This window comes from Taeniopygia guttata, chromosome Z (genome assembly GCF_048771995.1).
Source record: "Taeniopygia guttata chromosome Z, bTaeGut7.mat, whole genome shotgun sequence".
In the NCBI taxonomy this organism is placed as follows: Eukaryota; Metazoa; Chordata; class Aves; order Passeriformes; family Estrildidae; genus Taeniopygia; species Taeniopygia guttata.
The window spans coordinates 12,185,825-12,202,701 of record NC_133063.1 but is presented as its reverse complement, the minus strand read 5'-3'; the positions used below and the strand labels follow the sequence as shown (position 1 = coordinate 12,202,701).

The window sequence follows — 16,877 nt, the reverse complement described above, 5'->3', positions numbered from 1 at the left end:
AAGCATTGTGTCAGTACAAACTCAGGGGAAAACCTTCATGCTTTGTGCTTTTTTACTGTCTTAAAAGAGGTCCATTTTCAGCAAGATGTCCCAAGAACCCAGCTGATGTAATTTTTTTTCCTAGGTTTTTTTTTTTTTGGTTTTTTTTTGGTTTTTTTTTTTTTTTTTTTTTTTTTTTTTGCCTGTGCCAGGCCTTCAAGAGAAGGCCAAAACAGTTGCATCCCTCCAAGAAGGACTTAAGTGTGTAGGTGAAAGAGAAGCTCAATATTCCTCAGCACTGCATGCTAGCAGCCCAGAAAGCCAACTGTACCCTGAGCTGCATCCAAAGCAGCGTGGGCAGCAGGGGAGGGAGGGGATTCTGCCCCTCTGCTCTGCTCTGCTCTGGTGAGAGCCCACCTGGAACCCTGCATCAGCTCTGGGGTCGCCAACAAAAGAAAGATGTGGACCTGTACGAGAGAATCCAGAGGAGGGCCACAAAGATGATCTGAGGCCTGGATCAGGCCCTGTCCTACAAGGACAGACTGCAAGACTTGGGATTGCTCAGCCTGGAGAAGACTTCAGGGTGACCTAATTGCAGCCTTCCATTACATGGAAGCCTTACATTACATCAACAAGAAAGCTGGAGAGGGATTTTTTACAATGGTATGAATTGATAGGACAAGAGGGAATAACTTTAAACTGAAAGACTGTAGATTTACAGTGTATATCAGGAAGAAATTCTTTACTTGGAGGTGAGGGACTGGCAAAAGTTGCCCAGAGAATTTGTGGATGTCCCATCTCCACAAGTGTTCAAGGCCAGGCTGAATGCAGCTTTGACTCCTGGAAGACATACCTATGGCAGTGGCAGTGGAACTAGGTGATGTTTAAGGTCCCTTCCAATCCAAAACATCACTTGATTCTATCTGCAACTTCCTTTAATAACACATGTTTAGTCTTTGCTTGCTTAACATTTCTATTAAGTAAAATTTGGTTCTTTGCTGTAAATTCTATTCAAACCCCTCAAATTTATTTTGATTTTCAGTCATACTGTAGTCCTTGGCTAGTTTAGAAGGAGTTCAATCAGATGACCTACAGTTCATTAATTTTCTCTTCACACTTTTTTGCCACTTTTGCTGAGAGTGGAATTTCTCCATTCTTTCAGCCCATTCTTTGGTTTCACTAAAAGAAGAAAAAAATGGGTAAGTGTGCTCCACAGGACATGCACATCACTGCGTTAGGGAGGTGTAGCACTCCTCCAGGGGCAGTCTGTGTACAGCCACGCCCATGGATTTGGCAGTGGGCACCATGCCTTAACCACGCTTTGCTTACCCTTCACATGGGGGCGGGAATGCCTGACACCAGGACTGGATCTCATGGAGGCAGCCTAGGCAGCAGGAGCTCTGCAGGACCTGTGTGTGACAAGGGATGCTGCTGCAGTGGCATTCACATGAGCTGGCCCAGGTCACCCTGGACATCTCCCTCTGGTGCCCTGAGGCTCACTGTACAGGAGGAGATGGCAACAACAGGGGAAGGATGGGAATAACATGCAGAAAAGGAAGGAGGGACGAGCCTTCAGACAGTGACGTAGGCATCTTCTTGTCTTCATGTCTGGAGTGTTGAGCTGTAGAATGCAGATGGGGAAACCCAAGGAGCTGCTCAACTAAACTAATTTCTCTTTTCTTTCCTGAATTTTACTTTTTACATCATGTCTGGCTGGAAGTGCTATGATAACAGCTATCTTTCCTTTAACATGTGCTGTCTGCACAGTGCTGTACACTGAGCTGAGTCAGTCTTAACCTTAACAATACAAATAAATATCTGGCCATGCTCTGAGCATCTGCCCCTTTATCCCTAGAGGAAGGCATCAGTTGCAGAGGCAGACAGATTTCATCTTAGCTAAGCATGTGATCCCTGTAGTTAATACAAAACTTGCAACTGAAATAGGTCCTATGAGTATATATTTACTTACATGTATGTCATGGTAGTGCACGAGGAGGTGAGAAAAGTCATAGTTTTTGAAACTTCCAAAATATCCTCTGCTTATATTTCATAATTATTGAGAGATTTCTTCTTTGATGTAGTATCCAAATGTATTTCAATCACTGCAGATTATGCTTTAAAAGCACTCCAAATAAATGTTCTCCCATTTTGGTTTTATATTTTATATTAAATTGAAATATTAACTAATAGTACTTGTCTTTCAATGATTTCTAATTTAAACAGTCCTACATGAAATAGTGGCTTAACACTGAGTTAGAGTCATAGAAATAATAAGAAAAATGGTGTTACAAAAAAAATATGTCGCACCATTTCATCTTCTAGATGCAATAATGCACAATACATCTGTTAATACAAAGATGATAGTTCAGCAGCAGTAGAAAAGTAGAGAGCTAAAATATGCTATCGCAGAATCAGATTAATATCATACTGCTTTGATTTGTAATTTTAAAATTGCCTTGCTGCTGTTTAGCTTTCATACCAAAACATTCAAAACAAGTTACTGATTTTCCAAATGACGAAGCATTACTTCAAGAACTCCAGGCAAGTAAATCAATGACAGACCTGAAAAGCATTCGATGAATGTCAGTATGAAGAAATTATAGCTAACACATTAATAAAACTTTGCATGATCTTGTCAGACAGATATTGCAAAGATTTTATCATGCCCTAAACAGTTAACAGAAAAAAAGAGATTCTTCAATGACTAAATTGTAACTACTACATAAGAAGGTCAATATTAATCTTGAAACTATATCTGTTTTGTCTGTAGAGAAACCACAATATCTTTCATCTGAGAGTAACTTCAGATTTTATTGCGTGTTTATGTATTTTATCTATATATAAGTAGAAGTGACTTTAACCACTTTTCTGACTTTAAAGCATGTATTGAAAAGCCATCCATATCAATGGCATTCATCATGCACTACATTCATTGGACCAATTAATTCTTTTGGGAAAAAAAAAGCCTTTTCTTTAATCAATTATTCTCCACATAAAACCCAAGACAGAAAAGCAAATCCACTAGCTGTCACAGGGTGCTGAGAGGCCCAGAACCACTCAGACACCTTCACTAGGACATTTGCTAAGCCCATGGCACTCACTAAGCTTTCTCTCTCTGAGTCTCTCTGCTGACTCTTTCTCTGCTGTGCTACAGAAACATCTCCTTTATTCAATACCTGCTAAAGTGGGCAACAGACATGCATTTAAATGTGCCGTGACTCGCCCCTTAGTCAAGACCACACTTAATTGCAACACAGAAAAAAAAAAACACAGACAGGATTCAGCCCATGGCAACTTTGGACCTAGAATTGTGCAGGAAAAATACAGCCCCTGCTTGAGACTCCCAGCCATTGTGTCCTGCAGTGCCTTCTCATTGTGCTTAACAGCTATTGGCAGCCTTTACTCCAAGTGGTTTCATCAGTTTGTTTAACCACTTGTTCTCTCATGTTCATTGGTTTCAATGACTCAGCAGTACGTTGTTAGATATTAGATATGTCCTTGTGTTTTAAAGTATCCCATCTTGTGTTTTTCCATCTTTTTTTTTGACCATTGATTAGCCAGAGCCAGCCCGAATTTTCCCTGCACAGATAGCTTTCCTAAATATTCCATTGCCTTTTTGCCTTTTTTCTGTTCAACAAAACAGAAGATGAAGTAACCATAGACACTCATGGTACTCAAGGCGTCAAGCTCACAGAAGAGCCCAACCATGTTTTCCAATTAGTTCTTCTTTCCTTACTCATTTGTAAAATTCTGTTTCCCTTTGACAGGTAATGAATACCAGTTGCTTTTTAAATGCTATCCGCAAAGATCTCTCTTCCGAGTAGAAACACTCCATGCAAATTTGTACATCTATTACTAGAGTTGGTTTTCTATGTTTCACTTTGTAGCACAGAAATGAATACTGCATTTTATCAGGACCTCCAAGTCTTGGAAATGTCTTGTTCTCAGTTTCAGTTTCACAGTCAAATATTCCCAATAACATCAGTAAATAGTACTTCCCCATTATTCATCCTGTTTTCCCAATCACTCAGGAATTTCCAGGGCAGAAAGGACACCTCATCCTCAGAAAACTGAGCTGTTAACCTCCTGTTGCTAGGAAAATTCATCACTGCTCCTGGCCTTCTCTTTCTATGTCTTTCTTAGTCATTAATCTCTCTACCCCACAAAAAAGTAATTTATTTTAAGTTTGAGATCGTTGTGGAAAGCTCTCCATGAGTGCCTCACTGTCTGTTGCATGACATTTGGAATTGAACCAGCGGGTTATATCAGCTATTGCCAAATAAGCTGAGCTCTCAGAAGGTTTTTCCCAACATTTACTTTGGCCTGAGATGCCACACCAGGCAAATCCCCTGCAACCTCTGAACAGGGACTCTCTACTGCCCTTTGTTCCTGGGTGGCTTTTCCAGCTTGCCCTTCAGTATCCTACCACCTACTTCCTTCAATGACATCAGCAGCCACTGCAACCACAGAGGCCAAGAGGCATCTGCAAGAAACCACTGCCTGCTGATGAACCAGATGCCCCTTCACACACAGCTGTGCGTGAAGTCAGCTTCCCATGATGAACAGGAAAGCTGGGGCATGAGATTGCTGTGCTCACTTGGTGGGGCTGTGTTGCTCACAGTGCTTTGCTGCCAAGGTGGTTTCAGACACCACTATGTCAGACATCATCAGAAGTCTCAGTCAGAAATAACATCTGATCCTCATCATACATCACTTCCCTTGTGCTGTAGTAGAGCCTTGTTGCTAGCTGCTCCTGTGGGTTGCTGGGGGTGGTAAGCCCAGCTGAAGGCAATTTAAAACCATTACAGGCAGCAGGACACAGTTTGCCACCTCCTGGAACTATTGCCAAAAAATCCTTGTGGTGGCAGTATCTTGTCCCCTCGTCCACACCAGTTTGGTAAGAGTGACTATTTCCTCTAGCTCCTCTATCTAAGTAACCAAAAGGTGGTAAATGAAAAACCAGGAGAGGGAGGAAAATAACAAGGAATAACAGCAGAACACAGAGCCAGGATAGGGGCTACTTGCATCCACTACACATGAACAGGGTCTTGCTGATGTGTAGCAAGTGGCTGCCAAGAGGACTACAAAGCTTCCTGGGGTAGTTTTCAGGGAATTTGTAGAACAAGGCTTTTCTGGGCAATGGGAGAGTAGTAATTCACATGTTGAGCTCCCCTTTGACAAAAAGTGGTGCGTACCTTTACGGGACACAGAAGGAATTTTCCACTCCTGGTCTGCAGAAGAGAGCAGCTTTCACACAGCACACAAAACAGGAGGAGAGGAGGTAAGGCTAGGACCACTACAGATTGCTGTACAGTCCTATCCATAACTAAGTGGGGCCTTATCCATTGGGTACATCAGCTTGAAAGCAATTTTACCACCATTTCACTCAGTGTAGCCCTTATTTCCTACCAAAGTCCTAAACCAGAAAAATTCTATTACTCCTTTCCAGGAGACAAAAAGCAGTCACAGAAACAACCATTTGCTCTGCTACATCAGTTTAAACTTCTGGCTATAGAAAGCGTAGTTCTGCTTTCCTCCAGGACTTTTCTCCCCTGCAGAACAGCAGTGGGCAACTCAACAGCCGGGCCTATGGCACAACTCCAAGTGTGATGATGCTCAGGTCCAGACAGGAGGCTCCCAAGAAAAACATTGATTGCTGTGAGACGATAGGCAACTCTACACGTCTGCCTCCGCTTAGCAAGGTTGCTGTAGTGCTTCTGTTTGCCAGCTTATCATACTCACTTCTGACAGAAAGATTTGCTGTACCCACAAGCATCTTACAAGTACATTTAAATAAGACACTTGTGGGATCCAGGTTCCAACTTCTTCTTCAAAGTGTTGTTCCCGTCACTGGCTCAATCCACGTGCTGTCCTTGGGCTGCTATTTTTCACTCAATAACTCTGTCAAGAAGTACCTTTCCAGGAGTGCGCTGTAATCGACAGTTCTGAGTCAAACCAGAAGTACTTTTACAGAGAATTTCCGACTATTTTACCCTGTACCTGTCTCGACTCAAGCTCTCTGAAGGTCGCATTACTGGACACAGTGAAACAGAGGAGCAGAGGCAGAATACGTACAACCTCACTTGAACATTCTAGTCTCCCGACCCGAGTAACCCTCCACCTCGCATTCTCCTGGACGTTATAAGAACTCGGCGGTGGGCTCTGCCGCCGCACACTTTCACGCCGGCTGCCCAAAACGCCAGCAATAAGCATCAAAGAACGCGCCGTGCCGTGCCCCGCCGGCAGCACCCAGCGCCGGGGCGCTGCTCCCCGGGGCACGGGGCACGGTGAGCGGCCAAGGGGCGGAGTGAGGCGTGGCGGGACGGGACGGGGGCAGGCGGGGAGCGGGGAGCGGAGCCTGTCCGGCGGCGACGGAGCAGCGTGCCGGAGGCAGGAGCCGAGGGCAGGCGGACGCGGGACCGAGAAGAGACCGGAGGGGCGGTCGGGAGGTCGGTCGGGGGTTCGCGGGCTCGGCGGCCGTGGGCGGCGGGGGGAGCGCGGAGCCGCGGGGATTGGCGGCGGCGGCGGGGCAGGGCCGGGGCGATCCCAGCCCCGCCCGGCCCGGCCCGCTCTGCCCAGCGCAGCCCCGGGGCCCGAGCGGCGCCGCGCAGGGCGAGGTCGGAGCGGCGGCCGCGGAGCGCCGTGGGACGCGGCGCGGAGGCAGCAGGTACCGGAGCTCCGAGCCCGCCCGCGCCCCGCGCCCCGCGCCCCGGGCCCCGCGCCCCGGGCCGGGATGCGCCCGCCGCCGGCCCGGCCCAGGTGCGGTGCGGCTGTCGGAGCGCGGAGCCGCCGCTCGGGGTGTGCCGCAAAGGAGCGGTGGCGGGCACGGAGCCCCCCGGGTCTAGGGGTCCTTCCAGCCGTGGGGAGAGCGATGTTCTCTGTGCGAGGTCTTCCCGCGACGGACACGTCGGGTAACTTAAACGAGACTTTTGTCACCCCAGAAGGCTCAGGCCGCGGCGCTAGTGGAAATTTGAGAACAGTTACTGGAGTTTGAAGTAGGGGGGATAGATCAGGAGCGCTGGGAGACGGAGGAAGAAGTCAAAATTACTTCCCTTTAACGACCACGAATTAAACCATGCGGGAGCTCCCCTGTGAGGTGTACGTGTGTGCTACTCGGTATTGCAAAATTCAAACTGATGTCTAAAAGCCAGAAGCCGAAAAAAGTAACTATTTGTTTTCCTGAGGCTGTAAACTGCCAGCACATTCATTTAAGGAAAAATCTTTTATAAGTTTATTTGAGTTCTCTAAGACATTTTTCTGTCGCAGATGTTTATTGTCTAAACTTCATTTGCATCTAGCACAGCTTAATTTCAGTGGAACTGTGCATTGAAATGTACTGTTCTTTTCAAAAGTCCTTTCTGTTAATGAGACTACCAGGGTGTGCCTGATAAATTACATGTGTTTACTTTTCATTTTGAAAGGCTTTGCAGATCCATAAAATAGAAAAGGGTTTGACTTCAGATTTGCATTCTTGTCTTTCCCTTTGCTGGTTTTAAAATTCTCTCTTTTGGGCCAAACGTGTTGTACATGGAAGCAGAGAGAGAACTGCAGTGCGGGTGGTGGCAGTGGTAAAGGGGCATCAGGTTTCTTTGGTCAAGTCTGTTTGTGGCTGTTTGGAAAACAGGAAAATATTGTTCCAAATTACAAGTCTACTGAATGTGTGGTTTCATATATTCTTCTGCAGGCAAAAGTATGTACTGGAAGGTCAAGTTCTGTGCTCACTTTATTCTCACTTGTTGCTTTGACTTCAGGAACATTGAGAACAGTTTGGCTTGCCTTATCTTATTTATAAGAAATATATATGTAAGAAATTTCTTATTTATTATATATAAGAAATTTCTTATTTATTGTATATAAGAAATTTCTTATTTCTTTTAGATATAAAATGCCCAGTGACCTGTGAGAGGGTAGAAGCCCTCAGCTCCCTGAAGGACTCATAACCAGAGAGCGCACTGGAAAGAGAGTTGAGATGTATTTGAGGGAGATGGCTACAGAAGGATTTTGGCATACCCATTATCACAGGTTCCCTGTTACCTTTTGGCACTGAAAATTGCATGTTCCCAGAGAAAAGTTGCAGGCCAGGGGACCCAGTGAGAGCTGTGACCCTGAGTTTTTACCTGTACCACTTTGTGGTTCAGCTGGAGAAGACAGAGGAGCTCTGTCTTGCCATAGGGCAAGTCAAAGGGTTGTGGCCTTGCACACAGCATTGCTTTTTTCGTGGTGTGTTGGGCAGACACTGGTAGACCCTATCCAGCAGTGATGTGGTCCATGGTAAAGAGCCCCTGCTCTAATTTGAAAGGGTGCTTGACCCTGCCAGGATCCTTGGTCTCTGCAGGAGTCCATATTAACCTCTCTCTAGTGGTCAAACTCCAAAGTGTGCTGGTGGGTGAGGAGTTTGCACAGAATGGGGGATATCTTGGTGCTCACAGCCTGGACCCCAGATGCTCTCTCCATCCTTGCAGCTGGGACAATAAAGGTCAACCAAATAGCTGGAGAAGGCACCTGGATTGTCCTGTGCATGACCGTGGTTCTTGACATTGTACCACTGCCTTAATTTGGTATTTAGTGATTGCTGTTTTAGCTAGCGCATCCATGAGGAAGTACAGACAGATTGCCCCTGCACTGCAAAGAGGTTTAACCTTCTAGTGGTATCTGCTGGTGTAGAAATAGGTACTTTCTGCTTTGCTTTAGAGGAAATAAAACTGATTTCCAGAGGTTTCAAGAGTCTGGGATGCTGACGTACCTAACTATGGCGGTGCTGGGCAAGCAACATGCCACAGACAGGTTCTTCAGGTTGTTTTTTTAAATATTTTGAACTGAGGTCCATACTTTGCAGCTAGTATGTGACTGGGGCAAACTTGTTTTGAGAAGTAAATTGTTGAGCCATCACAAAGCAGTGACACATGTTATCCTGAACCTGCCTTGTCACTTTCTTGTTATTGTAATGCATATCCAGCATTAATTTTTCTACTTGTTAAAGAAAGAATTTGATTTCTGGATTACTGGCTACAAAGCAGGAGGTGAACAAAAGAAGGCTGTGACTGAATGATATTACTTGGAAATAAATTCTAATGTTTACATTATTTATATTAACTTTCAAATGTCTCGTGTGTGATACTCTGTCAGTGAGAGTCCTGGTAAATAATAATGTTGCAACTTTCCTTGTCTTCTTACTAGCTTGTCAGAGGCAAAGATTTACTTTTGTGATAGTAAGTTTGCTGTAACAATTTTAAGACAAGCAATTACTAACAGAGGGTGTACGATTTCTGCTGAGTGAGTTCATCATCCTTGCTTTCAGCCAGGGGAACTGGTATAGTTTAGCAGAGTCATGACACTTTACATCTACTGAGTTGTGGCTGATAAATTCCTATGTCTGGCATATAATTTTCTTCACAGAAAGAAATTTATTTGCACTTTAATAGATGAGTGTGATAACTCACTTGAAAAATGCCTTAAAGAAATATTTATTTTGTTGCATGTTGTGCTTGTAAATGATAGGAATATTATTCTCTCAGGCAGTCATCAGCTAGTCTGGTGAGTACTGCTGGTTGAACTATTATTAACAAATACTTTTCTAGTCAAATGTAATTGTTTATTTTACAGTGGAAAGCACTTGCAATTCATATGGACACAGTGGGATTTTGTTATAAGCCCATACAATGAAAGGCTGTGACAGTTAATGTGATAACAGTGTGCAGATTGTAACTGAATTGCAATTACACTGAACCTTAGCTGAGGTGAAGTTTTTCTGTTGAGAGCTTCACTCTTACCATGCTTCAGAAAATAATTTAACAACTCAAGGGCCCAGTTCAGCTCCTGGGGAAGGAATGAGGTGATTGCTGTCATCTTCAGAGTGAAAAAGGACCAAGATACCCAGCAGCAACTGTGTTTCATGGATGTCTTTCCCAGTGGGCCTCTTCAACTGTAATAATTTGGACCTATAAACTAAAATAGGGAAATAACAGTGGGAAAGCAACAAATTATTTTCTCAGAAAGTAATTTTAGAACATCCTGAATGTACTAAAGAATTCAAGTCAGTTCACTGTAGGCTTTTATCAGATAACTTTTTTTCTGAAGGAGGGAATAAAGGAAAAGGAAGGGTGGGAAAATAGGGTGTGGGTCACCATTTAAATACCTTTACTTTCATCTGGGATGTGGTTTGCTCCTCCCCTCATTCTCAGAAGGCATTGAAAATGCATCTCTGACTTCTCATGTGCCCAAAACAGTCTGTTGGGTCAGCAGTGGTTCACACATTTTTCTGATCTTAAGAAACTTGTATACAGAATCATAAAATCAGAGAATGGATTTGGTTGTAAGAGACCTTAAAGATCATATTTTTCCATACCTTACCTTGATAGCTGTCTTTTGAAAGTGTCTTAAATGTGTTTGGAAAATGTTCATGACCCTTGGTATGGTCAAATAAACGGTCAGGAGCTCCAGCTCTTAGAAAGTTCCCTCAATTAAGTTATTTAATTTTGGGTCCATGAGCAGCGTCCTCCCATCCAGTACAATTTTCTTACCTTTCCCCCCCGCAAAAAAAACCCCAAAAGTCACAACTTTGGTTTACATGAAACAAGTTCTGACCTTATCTCCATCCTTGTTTTCTCAGAAAAGTTTAAAATTGGCCATTTGCTCATCCTCAGTGCATGCATTTGGGGCAGGAGCACTGATAGTCATTGGAGTATGCAGCTAAACTGCAACATTTTTGGTAAAACAGTAAGTGCTTCTGACATCTTCTTATATTTTTCCTGTGCACATCTCTTCTGATGTTTTGGAAAAAAAGACATATTGGAACATCTGCTGTGAAAATGGAACCTCAAAGTCCATGGGAAGATATTGTGGTAAATCTAAGTTGTAAGTTAACAAAAATCAGAATTTCTGAGAAAGACAAATTTGTTGTAACTATTTTTTACTTTTTAAAAACCCCAAGAACATTAAATATATGTCCTGCATATCTATACAAAGGGGAAAAACCAGTTAAGTTAACTATAAAGGAAAACAATATTTATGAAAATATGACTTGCCATGTTTATTTTAAAAAAGTAGCAAAAACCCAGCTAATTTGAGTTGAAGATAGGATTGGCTTTAGGATGACTGACTTTCAGTGCATCTTCTCAATTGTAAACAGCAGAAATTTATGCCATGAACTGGGGGAAGTTATTTAAAGCACTGGCAACATGCACATGGACATCAAGACATGACAGTAACTTTCTCAGGATCTTTCCTGCCTTGGGTCTACATGGCAAACAAGAACAAGCTTTAAAAGCATAGAGTTTTACCTGCTGATGTGGAGACAGTGATGGCTGAGTGGTCTTTTGGTAGTGCAGTGTACACTTAGATCTTTTTAAGAGGAAGTGAGCTGCTTATTGTGCACACTGTGACTTGCTGGGTCTGTTTGCCAATCTTTCTCATGGCTCTTCTGTGTGTTTTTCAGCGTGGAAATTTTGTAGGGGGAAAATACCTTTGAGCTGTTGTGACATTGTAGTGATTTTGGCCTTGTACTCCTGCGTCCAGGCTGTGTCTGAGCTTACCTACAGCTACCGTGAGAGGCATGCAGCAGTGCTTGAGCTTAGTGTCCCGTCAGTCACAGACCCTCACCCCTGGCTCCTGATGTATGTTGCAGCTTAAGCACTGGGTGACATGGGAAGACAGTGATATTTATGTTGCATTTGTTGATTTTATTTTCAGAGCCTAGTTTGAGTCACTCTCCCGAGTTAATATGCGAGGTGTGCTGGAGGTGAGGATACACAACGCCTACCCAGAGGAGCATTGGGAGGAACGTGGCTTGATCTCCCTCTTGTGGAAAATTATTGGAACTATATTTTTGTGATACTGAAGAAAAAAAGTCCAGCATCCGTCAGGAAACAAATGATGGCAGTAGTTACCATGCCACCTGATGCTCTTGTCAGCCCTCAAGGAAATGAAGAAATGGACTCTCTTATTGTACTGCATTATAATTACACAGGAAAGCTTATTTTAAGGGAAAAAGCAACTGATAAAATAGACCTGCCCACTATTTCATTTCTGATCCTATGTAGTTTCATAGTCCTGGAAAACTTGATGGTGTTGATTGCCATATGGAAAAACAATAAATTTCACAACCGCATGTACTTTTTTATTGGCAATCTAGCTCTCTGTGATCTTTTAGCTGGGATTGTTTACAAAGTAAACATTCTTATGTCTGGGAAGAAAACTTTGAGCTTGTCCTCTACAATCTGGTTCATTAGGGAAGGTAGCATGTTTGTTGCCCTGGGAGCTTCCACTTTCAGCTTGCTAGCGATAGCTATTGAGCGGCACTTGACCATGATTAAAATGAGGCCTTACGACGCAAATAAAAAATACAGAGTGTTCCTTCTCATTGGTACATGCTGGCTTATTTCAATTTCCTTGGGTGCCCTGCCCATCCTCGGCTGGAACTGTATAAACAACTTACCAGATTGCTCAACAATTTTGCCTCTGTACTCCAAAAATTACGTTGTGTTCTGCATTAGTATCTTCATAGCCATTTTGGTCGCCATTGTCATCCTTTATGCCCGTATCTACATACTGGTTAAGTCCAGCAGTCGTAATGTCACCAACCACAATAACTCAGAGCGGTCCATGGCACTCCTTAGGACTGTTGTGATCGTCGTTAGTGTCTTCATTGCATGCTGGTCTCCACTGTTTATCCTGTTCCTCATCGATGTGGCCTGCAGAGTCAAGGAGTGCTCCATCTTGTACAAAGCCCACTGGTTTATTGCTCTGGCGGTCATCAATTCTGCAATGAACCCCATCATCTACACCCTGGCCAGTAAGGAAATGCGTCGGGCTTTCTTTCGCCTTGTTTGTGGCTGCCTGGTGAAATCCAAGGTGGCCAGATCTTTGCCTATTCAACCCACTCCAGATCACAGTCGAAGCAAATCCAGCAGCAGCAATACCCAGAAGCCAAAAGAAGACTTCACACCAATAAATGTTCCCTCATGTATTGCTGAGAAAAATGAATCTTCATTTCACAATGGAAACTTCTGTAAGTAAGGGACTATTCAAGACAAGTACTTTTCTGTGGTTTTTAGGTTTAAGCTACAGGTGTAGTTTAAATATTCATGCACTTCAGTTACAGGAGAAAACACTAACCATTTATTTAACTTTGAGAACTTATTTATCAACAATCATTTGCTTTGGGTGTTCCTTCAGTAACACACCTGATTCAGAAAAAGCCTTTTGTGCTACCCAGTGGCCAGGACAGAGTCCATGCACAGCTAAGGACATCATGTGCCTGAGGACATGGCATTGCAAGCTAAGGCTTTGTTTGGCACCTTGTGTTCTTGTGGGACATCATTAAAACCTGTTAGAAACTTCAGCATTCACTAAAGACTGCTGACAATTGTAAGATGAGCCCAATTATTGCCAGCTGGGAGAAGAATTCATTGCATAAGTTGGTGATTATAGCTCTCTATATGTATCTTGATGTTGTGTTAATGGCCTTATAAGTATGTGGTATAAATAGCTGTATATTTGTACAATTTCTCATTAAAAAGTCATTGGTAAAAGTTTACAACATGCTAAACATTGTATTGCAGTATACAGTGTGACTAATTGTACAAATAGATGTGTTTCCTTGGGGATATTTAAAATGAAGTAGTAGCTTTTAACTGTTCAAAACTTTAACAAGTCATATCAATGCAGTATTTTTATTTTTTCCATTGTTATTCAAACTTTTCATGTTTAGCGAAAGACAACATGACAGTTGTCACTGTGGCATTTCACAAAATATTTTGAGTAAGCAGTAGTAAACCATTGAGAGAGTATATATTTGCTATTTAAAGTAGTTAAAATGTGACCACTCAATACATGTGTAACAAGTGTATGTGCTGTTTCAATGCATATATTTTTGCTTACTATTTTCAATATATTTAAAAATGTATGTCCAACCTATAGAAAGCTGTGTACATTGTGAATGCACTACCTAAGCTGAGATCCTTCAGTTCTGAAACAGAGATGTATCATTTCACAAAGCAGTGAACCAGTTCTGGGTTCCTGTGGAGTTCCTTCTTTCCAGGCCCTACCACAGTGTGGGATTGTGTTAGAAATTCTCCCTGGGAAGTTCTGTGCGTGGGACAATGTCCCATTTTCTGTCCGTGGGATCCTATGCTTCTGCCATTTCTGGACACTTTTGCAGATACAAGAGGGAAGATGCGGTACAACAGGGTCATGCTGAAGAGCGTATCTCCATTTATACTCAACCCTACCTTGGATCTGGAAGGAAGGTTTATTTAGTTTGGAAGACCTGGAGCCCCAGCCCTGACCTTTTGCAAGCCCATTCCAGAGAAACCCGACAACAGCTTTATGGTTCATCACTGCCTTACCAGCCTGAGTACAGGTTGATGTTGAGTGTCAAAGCTGTTTCCTGAGTCCTGGAGCAGTAAAGACTTCACAGACTTCTGGTTTCAGGTTCCCATGGAAGTGGCCTGTGGTACTTCCATCAATTGTACTTTATGGCTGGAGGCTTCAGTGGAGTTTGGTGGGAAATTCTGAGACAAGTTCCCATTGTGTCAGTAAGAATGTATACATCTAACTTCATTGGGCTCTTTCAAAGATTTGTGCTTAATGTCTCAAAATACACTTTGCCTTATGCACAATCAGAAGTAGTTGAGGCTTTTTTAATACACAGACTGAAAGAGCTTATCCTTAGCTTTACTCTGGTCTTAATCATTTAAAGCAGCAGCATTAGACTTTTCTCAAGTATGTATAGTGTATAAGTTGTGTATTGTATGTAGCAAAAACCTTTAAAATGTAGAGGTTTGCATTGTGATTATCTTTTACAAATTAATAGTCTGTAAATGTAGAAAAGTGTATAAGAACAAAGAAGAATTGTATTTGAATGAAATAACTGTGAAAGAAAGTAGTAAATATGAAATAATTTCTACCAAAAATGTTGAAAAGCAGTGCACTTAGAGAAGAAGAAAAAGCTAAACCAAGGTAAGCATGATATAACTGTATGGATTGTAGGTATGAGGCTGCAGGCTCTGTAGCTTTGTGAGAAATGGAACTGGTGACATTACATTGCCATGGCTTGATTAGGTTTTTAGATTTTACATTGCTATTTGGCTGCACTGTGGAAGATCTCCCCTGAGGTTGAGGCTTTTAAAACTGCAAATTCAAATATTTGTGTACTTGTGTTAGTTGCCAAAGTGGTGGAATGTGGCAGCTTCCTTACTATTGTAGAGCAGATAGGCCTTAGGAACACAATGGTTTGAGAAAACATGGTTGCTGAACCCACACCAACCCTCATGTCAAGGATGTTACATGATTCTTGCTATACAGGTGAAAAATAAAAATTTTTGATGGCCAAAGTCCAAGAAGTTGTACATAAAAGTGAGTTTTAACATCTGCATTCTAGCCTTAGCTATTGTCAGTATTGGTGCAAGGTACAAATAATGCAAAGAACTCCACTGTTAAAGGCCATGTGATTGCTTGTTAGTACAAAACCCTGTCATTCTACTTTGATTTCCTTCTCTTATTTTGGAGCTGTGGGGATATTTTGTTAGTTCACTACCCTGCTGTACTTGAAGCAGGTTTCTAAGATTCATGTCTTCACATGTAACATTGCTAATACAATTTACAAAGGACTTATGACTGGAGAAAAAAACTATTGTCAATACAATCTTCAGTGAGTCCATCCCATTGGGAAGTATTAGATAAGGCATAGATTGTGGAAGCAATTTCAGAGCAGAATTTAAATTAGGACAAGTCAAGAGTTTAACAGCAGTAGACCTTAAACAGCTAGGAAGATGACATATTCTTGAAGCTGGAAAAAGATGGAGAATATGTTCTTTCACCCTAAAATATTAGAAGATTCCTTCAAAGACATCCCGGAATCTAACCTTTTATCATCCAGGCTGATTTGAGCATCCTGGAAACCAAATTTGGTTTTCCTTTCCAATTGGTTTTACATGGAGCAAAGGCTACAAAGTCTTTCATTCATATTATTTAATGAATTGGAATATTTGTTTTGAGTATGGATTATTAAATAAATGCAAATCCAGTCACCTATAGAGAAAATAAAGGTTTTCACAATCTGCTTTCCAAGACTCTTTTATTGCCAACAGTCTTAGAGAATGTTTTCAAATCATTAGGTACCAGAAACATTTTGAAAACTTATAATAAAAAAAAAAATCTCAAACCTTTAAACTAAAGGTGTCGAGTAGCAGTCATTTTTCAAGGAATTTTGAAAAGGTTTTGGTCTTCTATGGAAAACGTTTAAACTCTGGGTGTTGTCCCTGAAGGCCGTACTCCAGAGTAAGAAGGCTGGCTTGATTAAACAGGGATCTTCTCTTGGAAATGAGACTAAAATTGAAGGTGTGTGCCCAGTGGAAGCAAGGTCAGGTGGCATGGGGAGAATACTGAGATACTGTTTGCCAGTGTAGGGAGAAAATTCATGTCGTTAAACATCAATTGGAGATGAAGCTACCAGAAATGTAGGGAACAATAAAAAGAGTGACTTCAATTTCAGTGACAAAAGGCATCTTAGAAATAAAATCAGCCCATTACCGGTGAGGATAGTTCACCTCACAAATGGGGCATGGACAAGGCAGAGGTGTTTAATGCATTTTTTGCTTATGTTCAGCATGGATAACAAACCAAGGGAGGCTCTGTGCCCTGAGCTTCCAGCACCATAACTGCAAGAATGATAACTCCCAGTTGACCTGGTGCTTCAGCTGGATCCCTGCAAATCTATGGGACCTGACTGGGACTTATTCAAGAATCCTCAAAGAGCTATAGAAAATAGACTTCAGGATCCTGCTAGATGACAAGTGGAACACAAGTCACCAGTGCCTTGGCATCCAGGAGGCCCAGCCCTGTCCTGGGGTGCATCAGGCACAGCATTGCCAGACAGGCAGTGGAGGGGATCGTCCTGC

General features: G+C 42.5%; 1 protein-coding gene across 4 annotated transcripts; it reads left to right on the top strand.

Moving 5' to 3' along the window:
- Positions 1-5,808: 5,808 nt before the first annotated feature.
- Positions 5,809-16,040, top strand: S1PR3 (sphingosine-1-phosphate receptor 3). Of its 4 annotated transcripts, none has more exons than XM_072922663.1 (2): positions 5,809-6,266; positions 11,668-16,040. In XM_072922663.1, exon 2 carries the CDS (start codon positions 11,848-11,850, stop codon positions 12,991-12,993), a length of 1,146 nt encoding a protein of 381 aa, XP_072778764.1. In that variant the 5' UTR covers positions 5,809-6,266; positions 11,668-11,847; the 3' UTR covers positions 12,994-16,040. The 4 variants fall into 4 exon arrangements, with proteins under 4 accessions (XP_072778764.1, XP_030114418.1, XP_030114416.1 ...); XM_030258558.4 differs by lacking the exon at positions 5,809-6,266 and adding an exon at positions 6,306-6,428; XM_030258556.4 differs by lacking the exon at positions 5,809-6,266 and adding an exon at positions 6,512-6,646.
- Positions 16,041-16,877: the final 837 nt, after the last annotated feature.